General features: G+C 54.2%; 1 protein-coding gene across 1 annotated transcript; it reads right to left on the reverse strand.

The window, feature by feature from the left end:
- Positions 1-3,497: 3,497 nt before the first annotated feature.
- On the reverse strand, positions 3,498-6,309 carry TLR5 (toll like receptor 5). Its single transcript, XM_039235854.1, has one exon. The coding sequence runs from the start codon at positions 6,222-6,224 to the stop codon at positions 3,594-3,596; it is 2,631 nt and encodes an 876-aa protein (XP_039091785.1). The 5' UTR covers positions 6,225-6,309; the 3' UTR covers positions 3,498-3,593.
- Positions 6,310-24,860: the final 18,551 nt, after the last annotated feature.

The raw sequence follows: 24,860 nt of genomic DNA on the forward strand, positions 1-24,860 counted from the left end.
TGGGGAGGTGCCCGCCCCGGGAAAAGAAACACGATTTCCAGCCGTTGGATGAGGTCCTGAAGCCAGGAATAAAGCCGCCTTGTCCTGCCCACCCAGACCACGCTGCCGAGAGGGAGTCCAGCAAATTCCTTCCATGGTCGGTCTGTAAAATAAAAATGTTAAATTTCTCAAAGGTCTAGCTAAATGGACGTGATTGTGGCCATGGAGAAATAAATCTTTAATTGCTAAGTGAAACAGATGAAAAGTTTCTTTAATCTGAAAAAGATAAAATTGAGCCTAATATTAACTGCACCATTCCCATGTATATTGCTCCGCTGAAATAATGTTGTTTTTCTTTGTGGGTGGTATGATCTTAAAATTCCAGTTAATTCTATTTTCTCTGTCTTCTGCCAAGGACAGAACTTGTTGTCTCCATTGTGTGTATGTGTACTGATTATTTATTCTGTCTGCATTTGATTATTAATTGGTCTGAATGTCAATGTGGTCTTCCTCTTGCGGTCTTCCGCCTCCTGCAGTAAATGTTGGCCCTACTTACGGCCGTGTGGTTCTCCGATGCCTTCAGGTAGGTTTTAAAGCTAGTTTCCCCAGCTCCTCTCGACACCCCCCAGCGGAAGAATCGGGGGAACTCTCATAGATAAGCACCGGTGATGTGTCGAGTTCTTTCTCCCGGCATCTCCAGGTTTCTGACCTCACCTTAGAATGCTATTCCTTGACTTGGCCTTGCTACACTTCATACCCGTTCGTTGTGGTGGTGGATGGTGTTTATCCATCCTACCTGCCTCTCCTTTCCCCCCACAGCGTTCTTTCATAATTCCTGCTCAGCCCCATCTACTTCACATCGTATCAGGACTGTGTGAAATCTCGTTCACTGAGGATTCGCATGGCTGAGAGGAAACCTCCAAAGTCAAGTGTATTTGGAGTGATGAGGGGGATTCCCTTCCAAGCCTCAGCTGCCCCAAACAATGTCTTGCATTTTCCAGAAAGGTCTCGAATACAGCAAGATGTCGTCATTCTGAGACAGGCTATAGCTCCTCCCACCTGGGACCGACCCCGGGGGACCCTCTACCCACGGCGATGCCGGGAACTGGAACGCAGGTGTCCTGGCCCAGCAAGGAGCTTCTCCGCTGACCGCTTGGTGCCCACGTCCCCCCAGGATGAGGCCAGGGCTGCCTCCCACCAACCTCGTGAAGCGAGACTTGGGAAAATCTCCTCAAACAGAATTCCAAGTGTTGGCTCTGCTGATGAGAGGGAAGGCAGTTAAGAAAGATTCTGGTCTTGGTCAGAAGAGAGAAATTCGGGAATAAATTAGAGTGGCCTATTGAGTTCACAGTGGCCGGGACGTCTGATGTGAACGGGCCCCCTCATAAACTCTGACAGAAATGTCCAAAGGTGCTTTTTAAATGTGTTTCATTAGGAAAATTACTGCTGTTTGTGTTTGGGGCGTGAGGATTAGAAGGGTGGTGGGACGGACCCCCTCAAATCCAGCGCTATCTGCGCCCCAACCTGCCGGCCCTACAATACGCTTTCCCTTGTCCTTCTAAGGGCCTGGGCTTGGCTTGGAAAATAGTCATGGTGACGGGCGCCCAAAGCAAGGGGGTACCTGGGGCAGCGCTGCCCCCGAGACTCCCACCCCCCAGGACAAGGGAGTGCCTGGCCTGGTCGTCCTGGTGAGGGATGAGGTCAGGGCTGTGCTGCCACGTTCCCGCAGCAAGCCTGGGGGGCAGGAACACTGTCCTGGGGCACCAGCCTCTTACAGCCTTCTGGATCCCTGGTGGAAACTCTCACTGGCAGCGACTCCCCACTGTGATGCTTGCTTCACTGCATTTCTTAGTCCAAGGCTCAAGAGAAGCTTCTTCACTCTGTCTTCCTTCCTCATTCCCTACCTCCCATCCCCCTTCCCTTCATCCCTCCAACCAACCCCTCCATCCCCTCATTCTAGCCCAACCCCTGGCTGCTCACTGAGGCTGGCTGTCCCCCGACCCAGGGACCCCAGCCATGCTACATGGTCTGATGAGCCTAGGGCTGGAAACCCTCTGCCCCCACTCAGCACCTGCTCTGGCAAACCTCCCATCTCCCCCCCCCAGGAGCAGACATGGACACCAGGGGCGCTGGCACAGTGCACTTCATCCGTCTACCAGGCCTTTGTTGAGCATGTACTAGGGACCAGGCACCGAACAGGGCTTAGGAGACCATGATGAATAAGACAAGGTCCCTGCCCTCAGGGGCTCACAGTCCAGGCACAACACAAGGCTACCTATTGGTGACAAAAATCCGTAGGGTCACAAGGAATGGCAGCTGTGCTAGGAAATTCAGCAGGCAGATTGGGATGAGGATGGAGAGAAGGAATCCTTTCCTGACACCCTATGAGGCCTGTGAGGGCCAGCGGCAGTGGGACATAGAAGAAAGGCCTTTGCTTGGAGCCTGTAGCCCAGAGTGGAGAGCAGCTGGACAGGCTCACAACTCAAAGGAAGTAGTGTGTGCTTGTCTTAGAAGAATGGGTAAGGTGACAAGAGTTTGCACAAAAGGGAGGGAGGCCATTGAATTGGAGGCCTACCAGGGCCCTGGGAGAACATTCTAGAAGGAAGAGGTGTACTGGGGGATGTGTGCTCTAGAGGAGTCAGGGCGGGGGGCACAGAAACAGGGGGGTGAGCCCTGAGCCCAGGCCTAGGGGCTCCTCGCACGTGGCTGCAGCACTGGGGCTGCTGGATTGGGGGGAGGCTGTGTGTGAGCCACGGGGTGACTTTGGCACACCTTCCTTGGTTTTCTTAACACTATTGCAGAAGAACATTTCTGGTATTAAAATAAGCACAGAAAAAGACAGAATGTAAAATATATATAGATTTCTTTTGAGATAAAGAAAAATACAACCTCAAAGAAGTTTTGACTGCCTGCAAAGGCGCCTCGGTGTGAGGACCCCCTGTGGCCTACAGGGTGACCAAGGAAAGATCTGAGAAGCCTGACATCCTTGGTAGATATGAGCACCCCCACACACACGAGAAACCAGGCCCACAGAGGGCACGTCATGCACTCCGGGTCACACAGCCCATGGATGCAGACTCAGGACTCAGACCAGGATGTGAGCCCAAAGCCCAAGGTCTCCCTGCAGCTGCCTGAACGGTTGACGAGTGGGAAGAAATAGAACTGAAAAAGAATGTTCATGGCTCACAGAGGTCAGACCTCGAGGGTCAGTACAGGAAGTGTGGTATGGCTGCAAGACGTTCCGGCTTCCTGGGGGTCACCCCTACCGCTAGGCGGAGTATGAACAGAACCCAGGAATAGCACTGTTCCCAGGCAGGGGGGAAACACGCCTCTTTGTCCATGTGTCCCACTTAGTGTCATTCTGCAGGGGCAGCCTGAGTGCCGGGGAAGGGTCTCCCGGTGCCTGTCCCATGACTGAGGCACCCCCTGTGGTTGGCCCAATGGGCGGGAACAGTACTCCCTTCCACATTGGGGTTGGCGTGACCAGGCATAGTGTCGCTATGAAAATCAACAGCTCATTGTGTTCCTAGTGGGAAAGACAAACTCCAAAAAAGGACCCCCAAAATGGTAGCTTAGCACAGATGCACAGTTGTCTGTGGTTTGGGATTAGCCGACTAGGAGACGGTCGCTATGGTTTGCAGCTGAATGTCACCGTCTCTCTTCGTTTCCTTTTCTTTCTTTAGAATGTGCTGAGAGAGTTTATTAAGAAACCAGCTGACATCCTGGAGATCTTCGGGCCACCTCAAATACTGCCGCTTCCGCACAAATCCCCTGAGAGACTGATGCTTCATCAGCTGGTACTGGGACAGGGACCCCACGACCACCAGGATGAGGGCGCCGTCGAGGTCAGACACGCACCTGCTCTGGGCATAACTGAAGGCTTCAAGACACCAGCCGTCTCGGAGGAAGTGTCTGCTCACAAGACAGACCACCTTCCTGCTGCTCCACACGGCGTCCTGGATGTTGGCAATGTGGTCTTGCCCCGGGACAAAGTCTCTCTCCTCGAAGCACAGGTTAAATCTGTTTTGGTCATTGTACTGAGCATCCAGGTGCTTGAGCAGAGCGTTTTGCACCCACTCAAAGTCTTTGTTGCTGAAGCACAAATACGCATCGTATTTGTACACATCAGACCCACTGCCCTTGGCCTGGTCCATGGACAGCAGTCTGCAGGCTGCCTTGTAGCAGATGAAACAAAACCCCCGGAACTTGGTGATTGTGAGGACGGTCGTGAGGAACAGAGTCACAGTGACACTGGATAGAATGAAAAAGGACAACTTTAGGGACTTTAAGACTTCCTCTTCGTCACAACCCTCCATAGACACAGAGGAGAGGGGGGTCCCAGCAAGCGAGGCGGGGTGCATGCAGAGGATGTCTGCATGAGATCCAAACACAGTGACGTTGGTCTGGTTGAGCCAGCTGATGAAGCGACGGAGTTCGCACTCACAGATGAACTTGTTGTACCTTATGTCTACGGCACTGAGGGCCGCAAACAGATCAGGGTCAGGGAACAGGAGCTCGTTTCTGGACACATCAAGGACCTCCAAATTAGCAGGCAAGTCGCTGGGAGAAAGAACAGTCAGCCTGTTGGAGCTGAGGCTGAGCCCCCTCAGTGCAGTTAGGTCGCTAAATATTCCTGGTGGAAGGAAATTCAGGTAGTTGTTATTTAGATACAGAATCTGGAGCCGGGAGAGCCCCTTAAAAACATCCCAGCAGAAGCCGGTTTCCCAAGCAAGCTGCAACATGTTTCCTCCAAGGAAAAGTTTCTCCAGGCTGAGGCTCCCCGTTGGGGCATGAACTGGGTTGCAAGAAGAAAGGCGGTTTTGATTCAGAATGAGGGTCTGGAGGTGAGGGACCCGGAGAAGGAAGTAAAGACTGTCCAGATTTTCCAACCTGTTCTCTGATAAGTGGATGAAATTGGCTGTAAACCTCATGTTCGGCAAGGTCGCCAGTTTATTGCTGCCCAAGAAGATAGTAGGGATGCTCGGAATGAAAGAAATGGTTTTAAGAGCATTATCACGGAGATCCAAGGTCTGTAATGCTTTCAGCAATAGGAATGTCTGGTCCTGAATGATCCCAATGTGGTTGTTTTGAAGGTCAATATAGGCTACCTCTGGGAGTCCACGGAAATCAGAATTATAAAGCTCACCCAGAAGGTTATATGACATGTTGAGAACCTGTAGTCTGTCAAGTCCATAAAATGCTTCTCCTGCAATCTTGTTTATCTTGTTGTGGGCAAGGTTCAGGACTTTCAAGTGCCGGAGAGACTCAAAGAGTCGAAAGTTCAGGGAGAAGATAAAGCCGTGTGAAAGATCCAGATGCACCACTGAGCTCCTGGCCAGGCCAGCAAATGTGCTCCGGTCAGGGTCCCTGATGTTATGGAAGCCAAACCCAGACCCCATAATGTGGTGAGCAAGAACCAGAGAGGAGATCTGGCTCCCATTGATGGCCTTGCTGAAGTTCCCTGTGATGTCTGCGGTCCAGCCATTGCTCGAAACATCTAGGGTTTCCAGCTCCATGTCTCTGAACGGGTTCATACATTCCTCCCAGTCCATGGAGACCCTGTTGTACAAGTTGTTGGCAGCGAGGCTTATGAAGGAGAACGTCTTCCCTTGGAGAGGCTTGAGCTCCTGTTCACAGACAATGGGTATTTGGTTGAGGGAAAGATCAATGGACTTCAAGGAATTCAGTTCCCAGAATGAAGGATGAAGGGAAAGGCTACGGATCTGATTTTTAGAGAGGTCCAGGCGAGCCAAAGACTCTAAATTTCTGAAATAACCATCTTTTAATACAGCATCAGAGAGAGTGCAGTAGAAGAGTCGAAGTTCAAACAGGTGGGGCAGCCCCTGAAAAGCGTCGGGATGCAGGAAACGCATGTGGCTCTTGCCCAGGTCCAGGACTCTAAGATTGGGCAGGTTCCGGAAGGCCTCTCTGTCAATACTCATGGGGGTAAGCTGAGTCCCAAGCTCCAGCAGCCCCAGCTGCTCCAGGAAGGGAAATGATGAGGTGGTGATGTTCTCGATGTAGTTGAAGCTCAGCAGGAGGATCTCAGTGGTGCCGGGCACCCACGGCACCTGGGTGAGGTTGCAAGATCGGTACAAGGCTAGCCGACCGTCTGAGGAGCAGGAAGAAATCTCGAGCACAGGACTGGCCATGAGCACCACTCCGAAGAGAAGGTCAAGGTGGTCTCCCATGATCCCACGGAGAAGACGGGAGAATGAAGACACAGCAGTCTGAGCCCCAGGCATTGCGCACGACCCCGAGGACCTGGGTGCTCCCCCACGACGTCCCTGCTGCCGCAGACCCTTTGTTCCTCCAGCCCGTGGGTGCAGCTGTGATGGACGGACTGTGTAGACAGAGCCGTTCTCTCTCAATCACTCATGGTGCAGGCCTACAAGGTAAGCACTAGTCTAAGTCCTTCAGAAACACTCAATCTTTACAATAACTGTCCATTAGTTCACACAATTGGTTATTCAAGATCTGTGGAGGACGCGGGAGAAGGCAGCAGGCAGAGATACGTTTGCGTGTCCCCTGGGCCTGGGGCTCCGCTGTTGTGTCTCTGCAGCTGACCTGGCAGGGCCGCCAGCCGGTCGGCTCCTCAGTCCTCCATCCACATACAGGATGCCTTAGCTCACAAGCACGAGTTACTTGATGCCACTCTCCACAAAGTGTCAGGCGGGATGGGTCTAATGCAGGCTATCAGCCGCCGCTGAGCCCGGCACGTGGGGCCGTGTGGTTGCTCGGCGGCACAGCAGCATCTGACTCATGTTCCCAGGGCCAGGTTGTGGGGATGGAGAAAACGCGGGGAATCAGCCTTCGGAGCCCCTGTGTCTGGTGCCCATGGTGGATTCCATGGGCTCTCACTGTAACGTCCAAAGGGAAGGACAGACTGATGCAGCTCAGGAGCCGGGAGAAGGAGGGGTGGTGGAAGGGAGAAGGGGGCACCTGCCTTAACCCCTAGTTCATAGTGAGCTCTGCAGACGCTTTGCTCCATGTGGGGGCTGGTTTCCATGGAAACCCTGAGGCTGTGACACACAGATTATAGCAAATCACAAGTAGGTATTGACTCCGAGTTGACTCCAAGTATCAAAACCGGGCCTTTAATAGTCACTGGGAAGAAGTCGGCGAGAATGCTGATCCAATCTGTTCATTTCTCGCCATTTCCGACCAAGGCCCAAGGCAGCAGCCAAGAGTCCCTGCACCTCCCAGGGGTGGCTCGCCCTCCCAGCGGGCTGGGGACTCTGCTGTCCCCTCCCTGCACAGAGCCTGTCCCCTTCCTGCTGCCCTGGGGATGACAGCCACAAGGACTTTTGTGCTCTGGCTTTGTCTTCCCAACAGGTTCCTCGACAAGTATGTACAGAGCATCCACTATGTGCTGGGCACCATTTGGGACACAGGAGAGTGGGTGTTGAACACACAGGCCACACCTGTCCTCATGTGCTGGTGCAGAGAAGCAGCAAAGGGGGGGGGGACACCCAACAAAAGAAGGAAAAATGGAGACAGGGACTGCCAGGGCCAGGTGCTGGCTGCTACTTGGAGAGTGGTCAGGAAAGCTCTCTCTGATGAAATTGTACCAGAGCAGAGGCCTGAAGGGAGGAAAGGAAAAGGAGAGGCCCTAATGTGAGGTGGGAGGAGCAGTCAGCACCAGTCCTGGGTGGCTGGGAGTTCCAGATGGGTCTCCTGCCTGCCATTCCAAACTCTTTCCAACCTCAGGGACTTGGCACATGCTGCTTCCTGTGTTTGGAAGCATGTGCTTGGCACATGCTGCTTCCTTCTCTCTGGTCCTTATATGTCTGGATCTCACATGGACACTTCTTCAGAGAGCCTCCCCCACACTCACTATTTGCAATAACTCTTCCAGAAATCTGTCCACAGCTGCTGTCAGGCTCTCTAGTGTGTAGTTTATGAGTCACCTGTGTCCCTTCTTATAAGTCAGAATTTCATTCCTGGGGACAGGGGTCACTTCTTTGGTCCTCTGTCCCTGCCAGCCCCCAGAATGTGCTCCATGTGCGAGAAGCCCTGAGTGAATGGATTTGCAGCTCCCTCAGGGCCTCCGTCTGGCCCACGGCCCCACAGGGGCTGCTTCCTGCATGCTGACGGCTCTTCTGTGGTTCTGAGTCCCTGGATGGACTGGTCTGCATGCGAGCCTGAGTCCTCGCCTCTCCCTCTTGCCAGGTTAGCCCTACACTGTCCCTTCCCTCTTCTTCCTCGTCTGGACCAGCTGGACGTGTCCTTTTGGGCATCTGTGTCTCTTCCTCCAGGTTCAGAGTATTTGGGGCTGTGGCCCCTCAAGTCTCTTCTCACTGGTCAAACCCTGTGTCCTGTTCATGTTTGGTCTTGGACCCTCATTTCTGTCTTCAGTGTACATATTCTGAAAACCTAACTGGGTGGGCGAGGTTGAACAGGTTCCCTTAATTCCTCCTGGCAGAGGCCTCCAGTGTGAGCGCCACGCTCTCGGTGGCCAATTCTGCAAGGTTCGCTCCAGGGCGTTGCCTCTCTGCCGGCCGGGGCCGCCCTGCCCCTGCCCAGGGACCTCCCAGCAGACCCCCATGGACACACGCACCCTTCACCCAGCTACCCCAGGGAGCCCCAGGGCACACCTCTGATCAGAAGCCTTCACAGCTCCTTCTGCCCACGAAGGGAACAGGACTTCTAGGCCGTCCACTGTGGACTGTAGTCTAACCTGGAACTTCTGACCTTCTCACCTGACAGAGGGGATCCCAAGCCAACGCCCCCTCCCAGCCACACCTGTGGTCTGGGCCAGTGCTCCGGAGGGAGGCCACCTTCTCAGAACTTGGCCTCCACCTGATTTCCCTGCTTAGGCAGGACCCCGGGGATGGGAGATGCTTCTGTCTGAGTATCCGGCTCGCGCTTCAGAGGCCACCTCGGAGCCCAGCTCCTCCACGACACAGTCCTCATGCCCTGCCCCCCACCCTGGCACCCTGATATTCTGTCCACATATTCAAGGAGGTGTCCACACCTCCCTGACAGCATTTTTATTAAATTACACCTTCTTCCTAGACTGCACATTCCTTGAGGGCAGAGACACTGTCTTTATTTGTACAGTATCCCCAAGGTAGTACAGTTTAACACCCCAATGATATTATCCCTACTAATATTCTGAAGGTTTATTATTGTCAGAATCACCTCCCAGTCCTAACACAGAGAGCTCCTAACACGTCCTTGTTCTGGGGACACAGCCCCCCACGCCCGGGTTGGTCCAGGGCTCCCGTTCCTGAGACCATAGGAAATTCATCACAGTGATGAAGGTGGTCAGTGTTGATTTAATGAATCAGGAGGAAGGGCTTTTCTTTTCTTAAAGGAGAAAAGCTAATTAAGAGAGAGAAACAGAAACCGCGAAGCACATGTTTTTCTCTGCTATATAGCACTTTTCTCTGTAGAAGAATTTAAAGCTTTACGTGTGTCTCTTATGGGGCAGAATTTCAATTGGAAAAGATCAAGACCATTTTGTAAATCAGGGCACGTGGAGCATCAGAGCTGAAGGCTTCTTGAGACGTGTAGGCCCAGCCTCTGGTTCAGAAGGTGGGTGTCTGGGCCAGTCAGATGGGAGATTTCTTCCTTGGGACTCCGCGGAGGGAAACTCTACACTTTCACGATCCAGTGCATTCTTCTTCAAATCACTGGTGGTGAGGAAGTGTCTTGCTAGACCAAAACATCCCTTTCACGTGACCTTGCCGTGGCCACTTGGTGATGAAGGCTTAAGCCCAGGGTTGAGGGCAAACAAGCACTGTCTGTTCTATGGCAAATGTCCAAGTTTGCCATCAGAGCTTGGCGTTTGGAGCAGCCCGGCTGGCTAAATTAGGGCCCAGTTAGGGGACATGGGCTCAGAATCATTAAGCCTCAGGTTTAGAATGAGGGGTCCTGTCGGCTGAAGAGCTGATGATCACACTGCTGCTCACAGAGGCTGAGCTCAGTGTCGTGCATCCGTCCAACTGGGAGCTGTGGCTTGAATCCAGCTACAAGCTTAGTCGTCATTTTGATCTTTTCAAATAACTCAAAGTGGAGTATACTGCACACGGCACCGCGGAGGGTGCCTAGGGATCACCTGCGGAGGTTGCTGAAATGCAGATCTGGTCAGTAGGCAGGGCCGGGACCTGAGGCTCTGGCTCTCCACAAGCCTCCAGGTGGTCCTCACAGTCCGAGTGACAAGGCCCTAGACCTGTGATTGGTCGGCGCTCACTGCTCAGGCTGCCTGTCCTCCTGGGGACCAAGGCTGGCCAGAGGCTGCCCGGTCACTTCTTGGAAGGGGCCACGTTAAAACCTTTGCCCCAACTCTTCTCAGACCAGGCGGGTGAAGCATCAGATGGTTGCTAACGAGGATCAGCGGAGGGTCCTGAGGCCTGGGCTGGACGGGACACGGGGGGTGGCTTGCTTAGCGGTGGAAACAAGTGCACGGGGCCTCCAGGGTTTCAGGGAGGGCGCTTCTCCCGCCGACCGGCAGGGGGCGGCAGAGGGCGGGCCCGGGCGCGGCCAAGGCGCCAGCGCTGGGCGCGCAGGTGCACAGGGGCCCCGGGTGGGGGCTAGCCCAGGCCGGTGGCATCTTCTTCCCCAGCGCATGGCTTGGAAATAATCATCCACACCGCCCCGCCCCCGCCCCACGCACGCTCTGAGCGCTGCATCTGTTTTGCAGCGCACACAATTTTGACTGGAGGAGGGAGATCAAAATGAGGACGAAGTTTGGACCTGGATTTGAGTCCTAGTTCCAAGGACGCGTGACCTCGAGCAAGTGCCCAGCCTCTCTGAGCACCAGCGTGACCGTCTACACACCAGCAACAATAAGGTTCTCCTGCCCGGGACACTTGGGGGCCTGGTCCAGAGCAACCGGTTCCTAATGCGCCACCCTCTGATGTTTCTTACTGCTTATGTACAGACATCATTTGTCCGAGCGCACCTCACCAGGAAAGCACTCCCTCTCGAACCACTGAAGGGGAACACGGAGGAGGAACCAGGATTTGCCAGCATGCCGCCGCGATGAGGTGCTTCCCTTTGCTGCACTCCTGGGAAGTTATGTACATCTTGCCCGATGGCCTTTAACGTGTTCAGGTGGTGGTGCCCCCCCCCCCACCCCCCGCCAGCGTCCAGAGGAGCTGGTGTTCTGAACACAGTGTGCTGAAACCCCAACGGAATGGTTTCTCTGTTTGTTAAGAAATTCTGTAGCACCGTTTTAAAACAGCTGACCGAGAAAAGAAATCTTTTCTCTTGGGTGATGATTAAAGACTAACAACATGCACCACACGTTTAAAATCCTCGAGAAAAGGGAGCTTGTCAAGGACTATCTCTGTCTCCAGCTTCAGACAGCACCAGTACTCAGAAAATTAACATCGGAGGCTCTGACAGCCTCCCAGCTGCAGCTCAGCCAAGCTGACTGCCAGGAAGAGGGGCAACAGCAGGTCAGGTGTCAGGGCCCACGGAGAGCCCGACTCTGCGTCCCCCGGAAGTCGTGACAGCCTGGATTGGGATGATGTAAATGGAAGCGGTGGGGGGAGGCGCAGTGAAGAAAAACCTCATAAACTATGGACACAGAATGGAAATGTGAAGGGAGATTACAAGCACTTGAGAACCGTCCGGGGAGGGTGATATCTGGGCTGAGCTAAGGAAAACAGAAAGAGAAACCTCCCTGGGCTGATGGGCTGATGAAACCAAGTCCACTCGCAGCTGACAGAGCCGCCCTGGGTGGGAGGTGAGGGAGGGAATCAGGCCGGGAAGGGGGGGTCCTGCATCTCCCTTGCGGGGGTGGAGAAGGAGTTCACTGGTGGCCCCAGGGACTTGGGAGCGGGGCGGTGGCGGGGCGGGGCGGGGGGGGGGGGGGCTGCCATTGGAAGCACATGTTTCTGCCTCGTGCCAGCGACCACACCCCAGGGAGGTTCGTGAGGGTGAAATCCGCCCTGGGCCAGCAGCCCCACAGCCCTGTTCCATTCTGGGTGGGGCAGAGCCGGCCAGAGGCCAAGTTGCTGTGGGCGGGAATTTCCAAGACTGTGGCCAAAGCCCTGGGCTAGGAGAGGGGAATCCTGTGGCCACTGTCGGTTCACCCTTGATGAGCTGAATTTCCCTGTCCTGTTTCTAAATGTGCACACATGAGTGTGACCTGGCAGCCAGGTACGTGGCCAGACTGTACCCCAAAATCGCTTGCAGGTGGTTTTGGCTTCAGTTTCCCAAACAGGGATCAGATCTCTTATCATAAAACAAACAAAATCTCGGGGCGCCTGGGTGGCTTAGTCGGTTAAGCGGCCGACTTTAGCTTAGGTCATGATCTCACGGTTAGTGGGTTAAAGCCCAGCGTCGGGCTCTGTGCTGACTGCCAGCTCAGAGCCTGGAGCCTATTTCAGTCTGTGACTCCCTCTCTCTCTGACCCTCCCCTGCTCACGCTGTCTCTCTTTCTCTCTCTCTCCTAGAAATAAATTTAAAAAAAAACACAAAAAAAACCACAAACAAAATCTCTTCACACGACGGCCCTTCCCTTGACGGCCAAACTCCTCCAACAGGAAGTACAAGGGCCGCCCACTGCCTGGCCCCAGTTGGCCCCATGGCCTCCCTTGGGGCCCCCCCTCCCGAGCTCACCGCCTCCTCACCTGTTCTTGTCCGAATCTCCCCGTTTACTTTCGTGGCGCCGACAGCTTCGGCCCCTGTGTCCTCGTCTTCTCCACCTGTCCCTTTTCCCTCCCCCACCCCCTGGCTTGTGGGTCACGGTTCACGAGTTGGACTGTCCCACCACTCACGCGCCCAGGATCCTCTCCAGCCCTGACATCACCTGTACTGGGAGCGAGGAGCATGGACGTGGGCATCTCGGGGGGGCGGGGGGCCAACTCTCGCGACACCTGCCAGCCTTCCTGGGGCTGCTTTTCTTTCCCAAATGTCTCTAGAGCTGAGTTGTCTGTCCTTTTACCTTCCCATCACCCTGGTCAGTCTTCTGTCCGCCACACACTTACTGGGTGCGGTCTCCTAGGGAGGATGTTAGCCACTGGGGTCAAGACACACCTAATCTCTCCCCTCGGGCGAACCTGGAGGCAGCCCCGGAAGGCAGAGGCGTGATGCGGTCACAGGACCACACATGGTGCCTCGGGGCAGAGGAGGACGCACCCCCCCCCAGCCCAAGGGCACCTCTAACCAGGGGGTATAGACACTGGCACCTCAGGCATAGGAGCAGTAAGCAGCGTGCTCAAGGGAGAGGCAGGAGCCCAGGCCTGGAGCCCCCGCAGGTGGAGTGACTCCGAAGGTCCAAGTGTAAGTGCGTGGGCGCTGGTGGGGGTGAGGATGGAGAGGCTATTCTTCAGCCAAGAAGGTCGCGCCTGCCATCCTGGGGCAGTGGCGGCTGCGAGGGCCTTGAGGACTGCCACCTTCAGACACAAGCTCCTCAAGGCCTCTGGCATGTGACTCTTCCAAACGTATGCAGTCTTAGATTCCCAGTCTGCACCTTCCGCACCAGGTAGGTGAGGCTCTTCCCTGTGCCCTGTATATGCCTGAATCGCTACCAAGGATCATGTATGTGCCAGACACCAGCGTTGGCTCAGAGGGTCCCCAGATGTGGGAGACGCAGCCCTGCCTCCGTGAGTTGGGCAAAGACCCCTCCCCTCAGTGGGCACTGCCGGGGATAAGCGTTCCAACAGAGGAGCGTGCAAGGAGCAGTGCAGGGCAGACGAGGGGGCTCTCCAGCTCGGCCCTTGAGAACTCGTCAGAGGAGGGGCTGTTTGAGATGCTGCTTAGAAAGATGTAGACGATTCCCCAACAGGGCATTCTGGGCAGAAGAGGGAGTGTAAGGAGTGAGGCATGCAAAAAAGGCCTAATGAGAACCTTCTGGAAGGTCAGTGTGTCAGGGGACATGAAGAGAGTGGCCAGAACTGGAAAGGGAGGAGGGGGGTTGTGGGGAAATGGGTTCTACTTACATAAATGGGTTAAAAAAAAGGGTCAGGGCAGAAAGCTGCCCCCATGGGGTGAAAGCGCCCGAGATTAGCTAGAGAGATACTGTAATGGGATCACGAGAAACTTGTTATTTCACCTGCAGGAAACTTCTTTCAGGTGGTGCCAATATACTAATGTACTTTGATCACAAACACCACTTGTCCCCCAAACCCTTTGCTTCTTACACACACAAGTTAATGATTACTCTGATTGTTTTCTCTACTCATGTGTGTAACGTCTTGTTTTCTTCATACTCACCAGGTGTGTAAGATCTTGAGCGCTCAATAAATATGAAGACGAAACCCCCTATTTGGGGCTTTTGTCTCAACTCTCTTGTATTCAATTCTGTGTCTGTTCTCTTGCTGGACAAGAGAGAACCCCAGACTCAAAGTCTGCGACAGGGGGTCTGGACCACACCTGGTGGGCAGTGAGCACCATTACGTATTCTAAGTCTTAGAGTGTCACCCTCGGGCCTCCTTCCACTTGCCTGGCCTGGTCCCTAGCTGCCATTTCTAAATCCAGAGGGAGACCAGTGGCTCCCCAAAGCCCCCTCTTTTTCAGCCCACACTGGCTGTCGTTTTTGAACTAGCAGATGATACAGCACACGACTTCACACTTAACTGCTCTTGTTTCCCAAGTGCTGGCTTTGCATTCCCATGTGAACCTGGGAGCCTCCGAGGGGCAGGGACAATGCCTCACACGAGCCGGGTCCCACAGAGCAGAGCTCACCAGGAGGTGGGATGCAAAGCCAGCAGAAGGAATCACCCTAACAGGAGGCTAGACGGAGGTCTGGATCTGCAGGCTCCATTTCTGTTCACACAACTAAGGGAACACACATCTGGACCCAGTAACTGCACATCCCATGGTTGTTTTTTGCTGAGTCTGTGAGCATGCAGAAACACCCAAACAGGCCTATTCTGATTTCAACAGACAAAAAGAGAAACTTCCCAATGCAGGCAAACTGACAGTGGACGTCTGTGAGGCTGGATACAACTTCCTGAAAAGTCTTCCGTGCAAACAAAGCCAAAAATGTAGCAGGGTCAGGTTTGCATTCAGAACGTGGACTCCAAACACTTCCTGCTTCCCTCAGAGCTGAGCCGACCAAGCAGGTGACCCTGTGACAGACACCACTTAGGATGGACGACTGACGGGGACGCTCCCAGGGGACTGAGAAAGCAGGCGTGCTAATCAGCTTCGGCCTGGGCCCTTCTTCTGGAACCCCACAGACCCTGCCCAGAACCCCAACACGAGGAACTACACAGCACCACAGACCTCCCAGGGCCCTGCCCGCCGTTTTCTCCCCCAAGGGGCTGTGCCTGGCACATTGAGAAGTTGCTGTCTTCTACCCACGAGAACAAGGTGAAGCAAGTCGCGGAGCCCAGGGGGTCCTGGGCAGATTTGTCAACGCTCAGCCAGGCTGACAAAATGTGGGGGAAAGTGATTACGCCACGTTCGTCTACCCCAGGGCAACGACGCCCGCACCTCCACCGCCCGTATCAGCATTATCCCCGGGCACTGAGCCAGAGGACGACCCCCGGATGCACCTGATCTCCACACAGGACACCCTATGGACTGCGTCATTGCTCAGCAACAGTGTCTAAGGGGTCTGACGTTCAGCCTTGTTCGCGGGTCACCTGGCGCGGGGTAGGTGTGCTCAAAGCTGACCCACCGGAAGGAGCAAGCCCCTCACCATGGCCTCGGCAGCCAGGCTTCCTGCGTCCCCGCACACTCACCCCGATGGGGATGATGAGCCTTGCGAGGATGTCCTGGCTGCAGTTTTACAGGCGCCCCGCCTCTGCGCCCGCATCTTCACAGGCAGACTGTTTACAACGTAAAGTCCATTCGTGTAAACCGTGCCGCCTCCGCCAGGCTGCTTCCCTGTGTGCGCTGGGTGCCGGGATTAGGAGCCCCTTTTCTGGGGCCTGGAGGCCACCTGCCCCTTCCCAGGTGCGGACGGAAAAGAAAGTGAGAAAATGACAGCTCTTCAAAGGTGGGGACGCCAGGGACCTTGTCAGAACCCTGGCTTCTCATATCCCACCCCCAGGGCACCAGCCGGCCACGCGGCCAGCCCCCTCCCGGGAGGAGAGCCAGAAGCCGCCCGGGACTCCCCCGGGAGATTGGCGTCGGACCCCGCCGGCAGCCCGGGGTGGGCCAGGGCGGGGGGCGATGTCCCCGTCCGCGGCGGGGCGCTTACCTCCGGGGAAGGCTCCCCGCACCTCGCAGCCGGGCCTGGAGCCCTTGTCTTGTTCTCGGGAAGGCCCCCACCCGGGCAGGTCCCGCCCCGCCCCCAGAACCTGCCCCGCCCCATGTCCCGGCCCACCCTCCACCCCACCCCGACCCCTTCCGGCCCGGCTCACATGCCAGACCCTGCCCCGCCCATTCTGGTTCACAGACCAGGCCCCGCCCACCTCCCCCGCCGCTCCCCGACCAGGGCCCGCCCACATGGCCCCGCCCCGCAAGGGCCCCGGCCACCTGCCAGCCCGCCCCTGACAGGCCCCGCCCCGCGGCCTGGGTCACCTCTTTAAGCTCTGTGACCAGTGGCGCGACCGCCTGCTCCAACATCCTGGCCCCTCACACGTGCCCCTGAGACCTTGCGGCTGCATGGACGAGGAAACGTGTAGGGACATCTGTGCGCTTGGGAGCTGGAGGCTGGGACACGGGCGCCCTGGACTGGATCTGAGGGGAAAGGGCTGCCCCTGGACTGTCCTTGAGGTCACCCAGGCCAGCACGGCCCCCTCTCCTCCCGCTGCAGAGGAGACCTGGAAAAACCGTCCAGAGGCGTAGCCGAGCCGGTGAGGAGGGCCCTGCGCTCTGAGCCCCCATCCCCATCCCCGTGCAGTGCTCCTTGCGCTTGGCCAAACCACGACCCAAATTTCCAATATCTTTGTTTGGGGCCTGGGTGACCGGACAGGGAAGCCGGCGAGGACAGGGCCATGTGTCCTCTTCTCTGAACTGCCGCACTTTCTATGCTGCTGAAGTCCGCGGATCCGGCGGCTGGGAGTTCAGGCGAGGCGCCTTCACCGCAGAAGGGGTGAAACCCCCTTCAAGGCCAGCCTGGCCCTGTCTTGGATAAGGTTGTGGGTGGGGTGCTGACCGCAGGTGAAGGGGGCGTCCACACTAACAAGCCGCATCGTGGACAGCTGACCTCCTACCCACTGTCCACGGGGCTCAGTGAGAAGGTTCCAAAACAGCCTGGCACTTAGCCCCTCTCCCCAGCCAGCAGTGCCCCCAGCAGGTGCCTGACGGCTGCGTGAACAAGGGTGAAGCCCGTTGTGGGGCTGTGGGAGCCGGGCGCTTATGCTGGGCAAGGGCCCCCCACCCGCGGGGCCCCAGAACCGGACTGTGCATCAGAGGACAGTGAGGAGGGCCTGGTGTGTGGCACAGGCGACCCTGCTCTGTCCTGTGGCGTGGGACCTGCAGGGGCTGGGCCGTCACCACATGTGGGGTGGGGAAGGGGCATCCCAGGCAGGGTTACCACCTCCGGGGACTCTCAGCACCCTCTCCTCTGCCGCTCCTGGCTCCAAGGGACGCAGGTCCTGTCTCCCTGGCCCTGTCTGTGGGCAGATGAGGTCCCACCTGCGTGGCTGGGGCAGCTAGGGTCTTCTTGCATGTGGCCCTTTCCTGAGCTTCCGTTATCCTTTTTGTGGCTGGGGAGGAGCTGGTGACTAAAGCCTTTGCTGCTCCAGCCAAGGACTGTCACCTGCTTTTGCTCAGAGAGTCCAGAGTAGCACACACACCCTCAGGGCAGTACAAGATGTGCGCAGGCAGGGAGCTCTTAGAGCTCACAACACCCCCGTTGCAACCTCCGGGGGCCTCCCGGGTTCTGGGAATACAGGCCAGAGTCCAGACCAGGTGCCGGCAGCCCTTGTCTCCCCGTCCCCGCCTCCCAGGCTCCCGCCTCACCAGCCTCCTTTAGCCTGCTCAGCGCCCTGCTCCTGGCTCCACGCGGCTCACTCCTGTACACCCTTCCACCTGCTGTCACTTCTTCAGGCGGAAGGTCCTGAGACCCTCTTTCCAAATTAGGTCTCCTGTCTTTTTTATATCCTGTTCCTTCCGTCACATCTCTTACCCCGTTTTGTGGTGTTGCGTTGATGTGTTTCTTGGTTAAAGGTCTGTCTCCCCCTTAAAACTTAAGACTGTCAGCCTCCGGAGGGGAGGAGCCGTGCCTGACCGTACACTTCAAATCTGGAGTCTGACAAGTGTCCCCAATAAATATTTGTTGGCGAATGAATGAACAAATGAATGGTATTAGCAGTCTTCATTTTAAAGGAAAAAATTAGAACTCAATAAACTTGTAAACACAAGGTTCTGTGTTTACTTTTTAAGCTTTGGTATTTACTATTTTCTATTTAAAAAGGTAACAATCATATGATTTCACTCATATGTGGAATTTAAGAAACAAAGCAGTTGAACATAGGGGAAGGGGGTGGTGAATAGAGGAGAGGGGAAAAAACCACAAAAGACTCTTGTGGATAGTGAACAAACTGAGGGTGGAAGAAGGGAGGTGGGTGAGGGGAGTCAGGAGGGACTTGCTGGGATGAGCACTGGGTGTCGTATGTAAGTGACGAATCACTGGCTTCTACTCCTGAAACCAATAGTGCACTGTACGTTAGCAAACTAGAATTTAAATAAAAATTTGAAAAGGAAAAAAAAGGTAACAACCAAATCAAGATCCCGGGAAATACAAATACCAACATTTATTAGGTTTGTCTTAAAACTAACCATCCAGGGGCACCTGGGTGGCTCTGTCAGTTAAGTTTCAGCTCAGGTCATGATTTCATTTTGTGAGATTGAGCCCCGCATGGGGCTCTGCACTAACAGTGTGGAGCCTGCTTGGGATTCTCAATCTCTCTCTCTCTCTCTCTCTCTGCCCCCCTCCATTCACGCTCTCTCTCTCTCTCAAAATAAACAATATTAAAAAAAGAAACCTAACCATTCATTCAGCAGCTATATTAAGCTTCCACTGTAGACCCTGTACTTCTCGCCAGGAATATAAATCCTGAGCTGACTATCAGTGACAAAGAACTCAGAGCCCACTGGGAAAGGTGCCGGTGGACACAGATGGTTATGATGTGATTTGATAAAGTGCTACAGAACTTCCTGTCTGCCTGCAAGTCCCTGCACCCAGGATCTGATGTCCTTACTGCAACTGAGAAGGTGGAGGCAATCTTATCAGCTGGGCAGAGCAGCGGGGAGGGCGTTTGCTCAGGCAGGAGAAGAGCAGAGGTACTGGGGACGGAAGGGAGGTGGCTCGTTTGGAAAACTGCGTGGTTGGTGTTAGTGGGGTGCCCTTTGTGTGTGTGCAGTGGGCGGGGATCAGGTCCCCGGAGCCCGTGCCCACAGGAGTTGGGATGGTGTTCTGGCGCCTGCGGCCCTGGAGACCCATCAGACCATGCTGGCGATGGAGGGACAGCCCACCTTCACGTCCGCACGTTATAATTACCCCTGACAGCAATGTGTGCAGTGACTGGGTGAGGGACGGGTGCTTAGTAGAAAACAGGCCCCGTTCGGAGGCTCCAGCTATTGTCCAAGCACAGATAATGATTGTAAATTAGAGCAGCGACATTCATTCCTTTTAGTTAATAAGTGTTTGTATGCTTTCATGAGGCAAGCACCATGCGAGTGGTAGGAGGCAGAAGCCACAGCGGATGTTTGTTGAGTGCTTACCATGTGCTCTGCTCTGTTCCGAGCACCAGGCACGCATGGACTGATTTAATCCTCACATGAGCCTATGACTCAGGACCGTTATCACCCCCTTTTACAAATGAGGAAACTGGAAGAGAAGAGGTTATGTATTCACAGGTGCTTACACAGCTAGTCGACAACAGAGCCAGGGTTGGGAACTCAGATAACTGGACTCTAGAATCCCTACCGTGCTCCCGTGCTGGGTGTCACGGTAGTAAGCAAGCTGGACAGGGTGGCCGTCTCGTAGAACTTACACTCTGGTGCCAGAAGACAGGCAAGTATAGGCTCGGGCTGTAGGATCAGAAAAACATCATCCTCACTAAGAGCCGCCGACGTAGTTCCACTGTGGCTCTGTGATGGACGGGTGCCAGTGTGGAGTGAGGAAATGTGGGGTCCAGCAGGAGGCAGGCTTGGAGGGGTAGGTTGAAGTGGCTTTGGGGTACACTGGTGTGGGGCCATATGCTGGCCCCATCCAGCAGCTGAAGACGTGCGTCCACATCATATGTGACACCTGCATGGAGGCTGGTGGGGAGGCATCAGGGACAGAGGTGACAGCTGGAGACAATGGTGAAAAACAGAGTCTAGAAAAGTGACTGACGTAGTCAAGGCCCAGGAAAGGCCTTAGATTTAATCTAAGAAAAGACTTAGATTTAGTTATGATCAAATAAGACCTCTGTTCATCCAAAGATATCATTTAAAGAGTGAAAAGGCAGGAAAGAAAACTGGGGAAGATGTTTACAATTTGGAGCAAGAATCTAGGTCATACGAAGAAGTCACACAAATCGGTAAGAAAAGAACAGGAAAACAGAGAAAAGATGCAGGCACATCCACAAAAGATGAAACCCAAGACAACCAATAAAGAAATGAGTGTAAAAGTGCCAAACCTCCTTAGTAATCTGAGAAATGCAAATCAAAGCCCTAATATATCACATACTTCACATACATTGAACCAAAATAAAAAGTCTGATAATAACAAGAGTCGGTGATGATATGAAGCAACACAAATTCGCCCATGTCACCAGCAGAAATGGGAACTGGTGTGGGCGCTTGGGGAAGTGGGGCGTTATGTTGGACAGCTGAAGATCCACATGCCCCAAGACCGGGGTGTCCGTGCCTGGTCCTCACGCACCCGGAAGACACACGTGGAGGTGTCTAAGACAGCATAGTTGGGCTGTCTCTGAGACAAACATTTCCTAGAATGGCTCCCAGTGATTCCACCTCCTGGCATCCTCACCTCCTCGTTACCCTTCCTCTGGGTTTGGGCCGGGCCCAGTGACTTGCCTCTAACAATTGGAATGTGGTACAGGGACCAGCAGCCACTTCTGAGATGAGGTTACAAAATAACATGATTTCTGCCTGGCCACACCTGCTCTCTGGCCCTCTCCCTTCCTCTCTTAGGAAGCCTGCTGCAGAGCCTCCAGCTGCCCTGTGACCAGGTCCACGTGGTGGGGGTGCAGGAGGCCCTCTTGCCACCAGCCAGTGTGGATCTGAAGTCTGAGTCCAACAGCCCATGAGAAACCACTCTTGCCACTAACCCCTGAGTAAACTTAGAAGTGAATTCAATCCAGTCGAACCTGCAGATGAGACCACAGCCCCACTCAGCGACTGGATTGCAGCCTTGTGAGCGGCCGGAGCCAGAGGACCTGGACAGGCCATGCCCAGAGTCTGTGACACAATACAAGTTGTTGTTTTAAGCCACTAGGGTTTTGGGGGTGAGTTGTTATACAGGAAAAAAAAAAAAAATAACAAATACAATCACCAAATTGGAAATCACCTGAATGTCTGTCACAAATAAGATGGACAAATAAACTGGGGATCAATAATGATCATGAAATGGAGTGTCCGACGTCGTCAGAAAGGAATGAACTGTAATTATATCCAACAACGTGGCTAAAACATAAAAACATGTGAGTGAAAACAAAGTATAATATAGATACATCACAACCCAAGAGAATAGATCAATGTTATTCCATTTGTATAAAATTCGAAATTAGCCAGGCTACCTTGTGCTGCTAGACAAGCTATTTTACAATGTCAAGACAGCATCCCTGTGGAGGTCGGGGCGGCCCCTTTGGGCGGGGCGGGGAGCGCCCGGTCTTGCAGGGTGGAGGCACTGCTCTGTGACTGGACCTGAGTGCTGGGTACAGAAGGTTCGCTGTGTGATCGGTTGTTATGACCTGCAGTTTCACACGTGTGTGCTACACTTCACGTAGGGGATTATAAAAGAGGAAGAATCAAAGAGACTGGACAGAAAAATAGGAAAACCAAGTTGTCACCTGGATCTCAAAAAGGTGGAGGCTCTGGGAATGAACTGCCACCATGGGGAACGTCTCTCCAGAGGATGTGACATGGCACGTGTGGTGGGTGTCCACACCTGGTGCACCACCCCCTGTGCATGGGAGACCCGTGATGACCTTGGGGTTCTCTCCCTTGACCAGGTCATGTTTACCGCACTTCGTCTTAGTGGACTGCAGGGCCTCACCTGCTGACCTTGAAGGAGCCAACAGCTGCCTCCCATGGCCCCCATGCGCAGGGGGTGTCCTGTGTCCTCTGGGACTTTGATCCTGCTGCCACTTCCCCGTCTCTGGCCTGTCAGCGCTGCGGGCCAGGCCCCCCTCTCCTTGGTCACCCGTGAACACGGGTCCATGAATCTCCACTTGACAGCAACGTGGGCTCCAAAGCCTGCCAGACCCACGTGCAAAGCTCAGCTCTGTGACCTGGGATGAATTTCTGTCTTTCTAAACTTCAGTTTCTTATCTGTAAAATGGGGAGAATAATAGCCACCTTACCAGGCTGTTATCAGGAAGAAAACAGCAGGCGGCCTGAAACCGCCCAGCCCTGCATGTAGTAGTTCCCTTCCTGCCCCCCCATCCACCCCCCACCTCCAGCTATTGCCAAGGCGACAAACCAGTGGCTCTGCCCCGAAGACCAAGGCCCACAGGCAGAGAGCCCATCAGCTTAGCGCTGCAGGTGCAGCACAGGACATCATAGGGCATGTGGGGGCACAGCTGGGCCGGTTCTGGAGAGGTCTGGCGGTCACCGTCACCTTCACTGCCACCAGCAGCTGACCCCTCCCTGCCCTGCTCAGGTCCCTCTCCAGGGGCAGGGTGTCCCACTACTGAGGTCTTCCGATGGCCCCTCCTTGTACCTGCAATACAGTGAAGACCCCTTTGTGTGGCCTCCAGACTCAACTCCTGTCCCCTGCCCCTCCCGCTGCCCTTCCTATCCTTCCCCCTCACCCAGCCTTTGTCCCCAGGGCACCTGCCACCTGGACCGCCTTCCCCTTCAGTCCAGCCTCCACTTGGCTCAGAGGCCTCCCTCGCCACCTCTCCCAGGCCTCCTGGTCGGTACGTTACTCACTCCCTCCCTCCCCCATCACAGTCTGAAGTCACCAGTGTGTGTTTACTGTGTACGTGTTTAGTGTGCGGGCTCCCCGCTCACTCTAACCCCAGCCCGTGGTCGGCCCGTGGCTGATGTGAACACACCAGTTAGGGGAGGGGTCTCTCTGCAGCCGGGCCCACTCGACCTCCGTTCCGGCCTCTCACCTCCAGCCACGATCAGACCCCCAACCCGCTGCCTCCACGCCCCTCCTCTTCGATAACGGCCCATGGCTTGTTGCATCTAAAATTATTCTTGATTTCATTTAAAACGATTTTTTCCATTTCAAAAGTGATCATGCGTGGTTTGACATCCATCTAGTTATAATCACTGCTAACACTCAGATGAGTTTCTTTCCGAGCTATTTGCTATGCAATCATCACACGGCAACTACTGAACTGTATGAACTTGTTTTTAAGAAATAGTCTTTTTTCCTGATTGTAAAAGTGTACACATTCACTGTAGAATATTACAGAAAATGAAAATGTAACGAAGAAAAGTTACCCAGATTCTTGTATATTCTTACGTTCTTTCTGGGCACGCGCATGTATGTGCACACACAAGCATGCACACACGCACATGTGCACACACAACACATATGCCCATGTGTGCACAAACACACATGCACACAAAACATGCACGCACAAACATGCACACACACAAACACATGTACACAAGCATGCACACACATGCATGTGCACACACACAAACATGTGTCATACGTGGCACTTCATTGTAACCACAAAACCAGGCATTAAAGAGAACTGACTATTTTATGACATACTTAGCTGGAAGATGGGAAGGAGAATGCCACCGTTAGAAACGCGTCCGCATTGCCATCTGCCACCTCTCTGCCCCGCCCAGGCCTTGGCATCTGGAGGGCAGGGCAGTGACAGCTATGGGCACAGACTCTGCTGCCAGCACTGCCTCGGTTGAGCCCCAGGTTCTGCGACTTCCTGGCTATAGGGCTTTGGGTAAGTTATTTAACATCTCTGTGCCTCACTTTTCCTCATCTGTAAAGTGGGGATAATAATAGTACCTGCCTCTCAGAGTTGCTTGTACTCACAGAAATGCTCAGAATGGCACCTGGCACACAGGTGTTAGCTAATATTCTCATAGAGCCCCCTGCCCCACAACATCTTTCTGTGTTTTGGAACAATTCAGTTACCACCTCCTTTTGCATTCCCCACTCAGCAAACCAGAAGCCCCATGGGTGGGAGATTTACGACTACCACCTGTGTGCATGTGTGTTGTACATGTACGTGTGCACGAATGCCTCTGTGTGTGTGTGTGTGTGTGAGATCATGTGCACATCACCGTGAAAGCAAACTTTCCACACAATCAAACATTCCTCTGGAGGGGATCTCTGCTGTCCAGGAAATAAGGTTCATCTTTGTCTCATTTCCTCACTCCTCTCCTGAGCTCTCTTTATGTGTGTGTGTGTGTGTGTGTGTGTGTGTGTGTGTGTGTACACAACATTATCAGGGCCACACTGCTTATAATCTTTTTAAGGAATAATTAACATAAAAGAACATTCACACATCTCAGATAAAAGATGATATGAACAGAAGCTAGTAACATAATTCTGCTTCCTGGTATTATTTTTAAAAAATAAAAACAAAAATACTCTCACTCCAGATGTGGCAAAATCACTATGAAAGTTCCTTGGTATTGTGTAGCTGTATCTGCAAAGGGAAAAGATGCTCAGTCAGGTAATTCTCCTGGCAGAGCCCTGCACGGTGCTCACTGCAGCTCAGCCCCCGGAGCAGAACAGCAACATTGTTCTTTCAGGCCCAGAGCCAGAGAAACCGTAGCAACAGGGGCGATGCAGGCAGGCCACACGGCCTGCACTGGGAAAGACACAGACGCAGGGGAGGAAGGGGTGGAGGAAGGGGTGCAGGGAC

This window comes from Hyaena hyaena, unplaced genomic scaffold (assembly GCF_003009895.1).
Source record: "Hyaena hyaena isolate Hyena2069 unplaced genomic scaffold, ASM300989v1 scaffold_103, whole genome shotgun sequence".
In the NCBI taxonomy this organism is placed as follows: Eukaryota; Metazoa; Chordata; class Mammalia; order Carnivora; family Hyaenidae; genus Hyaena; species Hyaena hyaena.

Bases quoted from the DNA above. Each gene is read 5' to 3' on its own strand.
- TLR5 (XM_039235854.1), bottom strand. From the start codon at position 6,224: ATGCCTGGGGCTCAGACTGCTGTGTCTTCATTCTCCCGTCTTCTCCGT.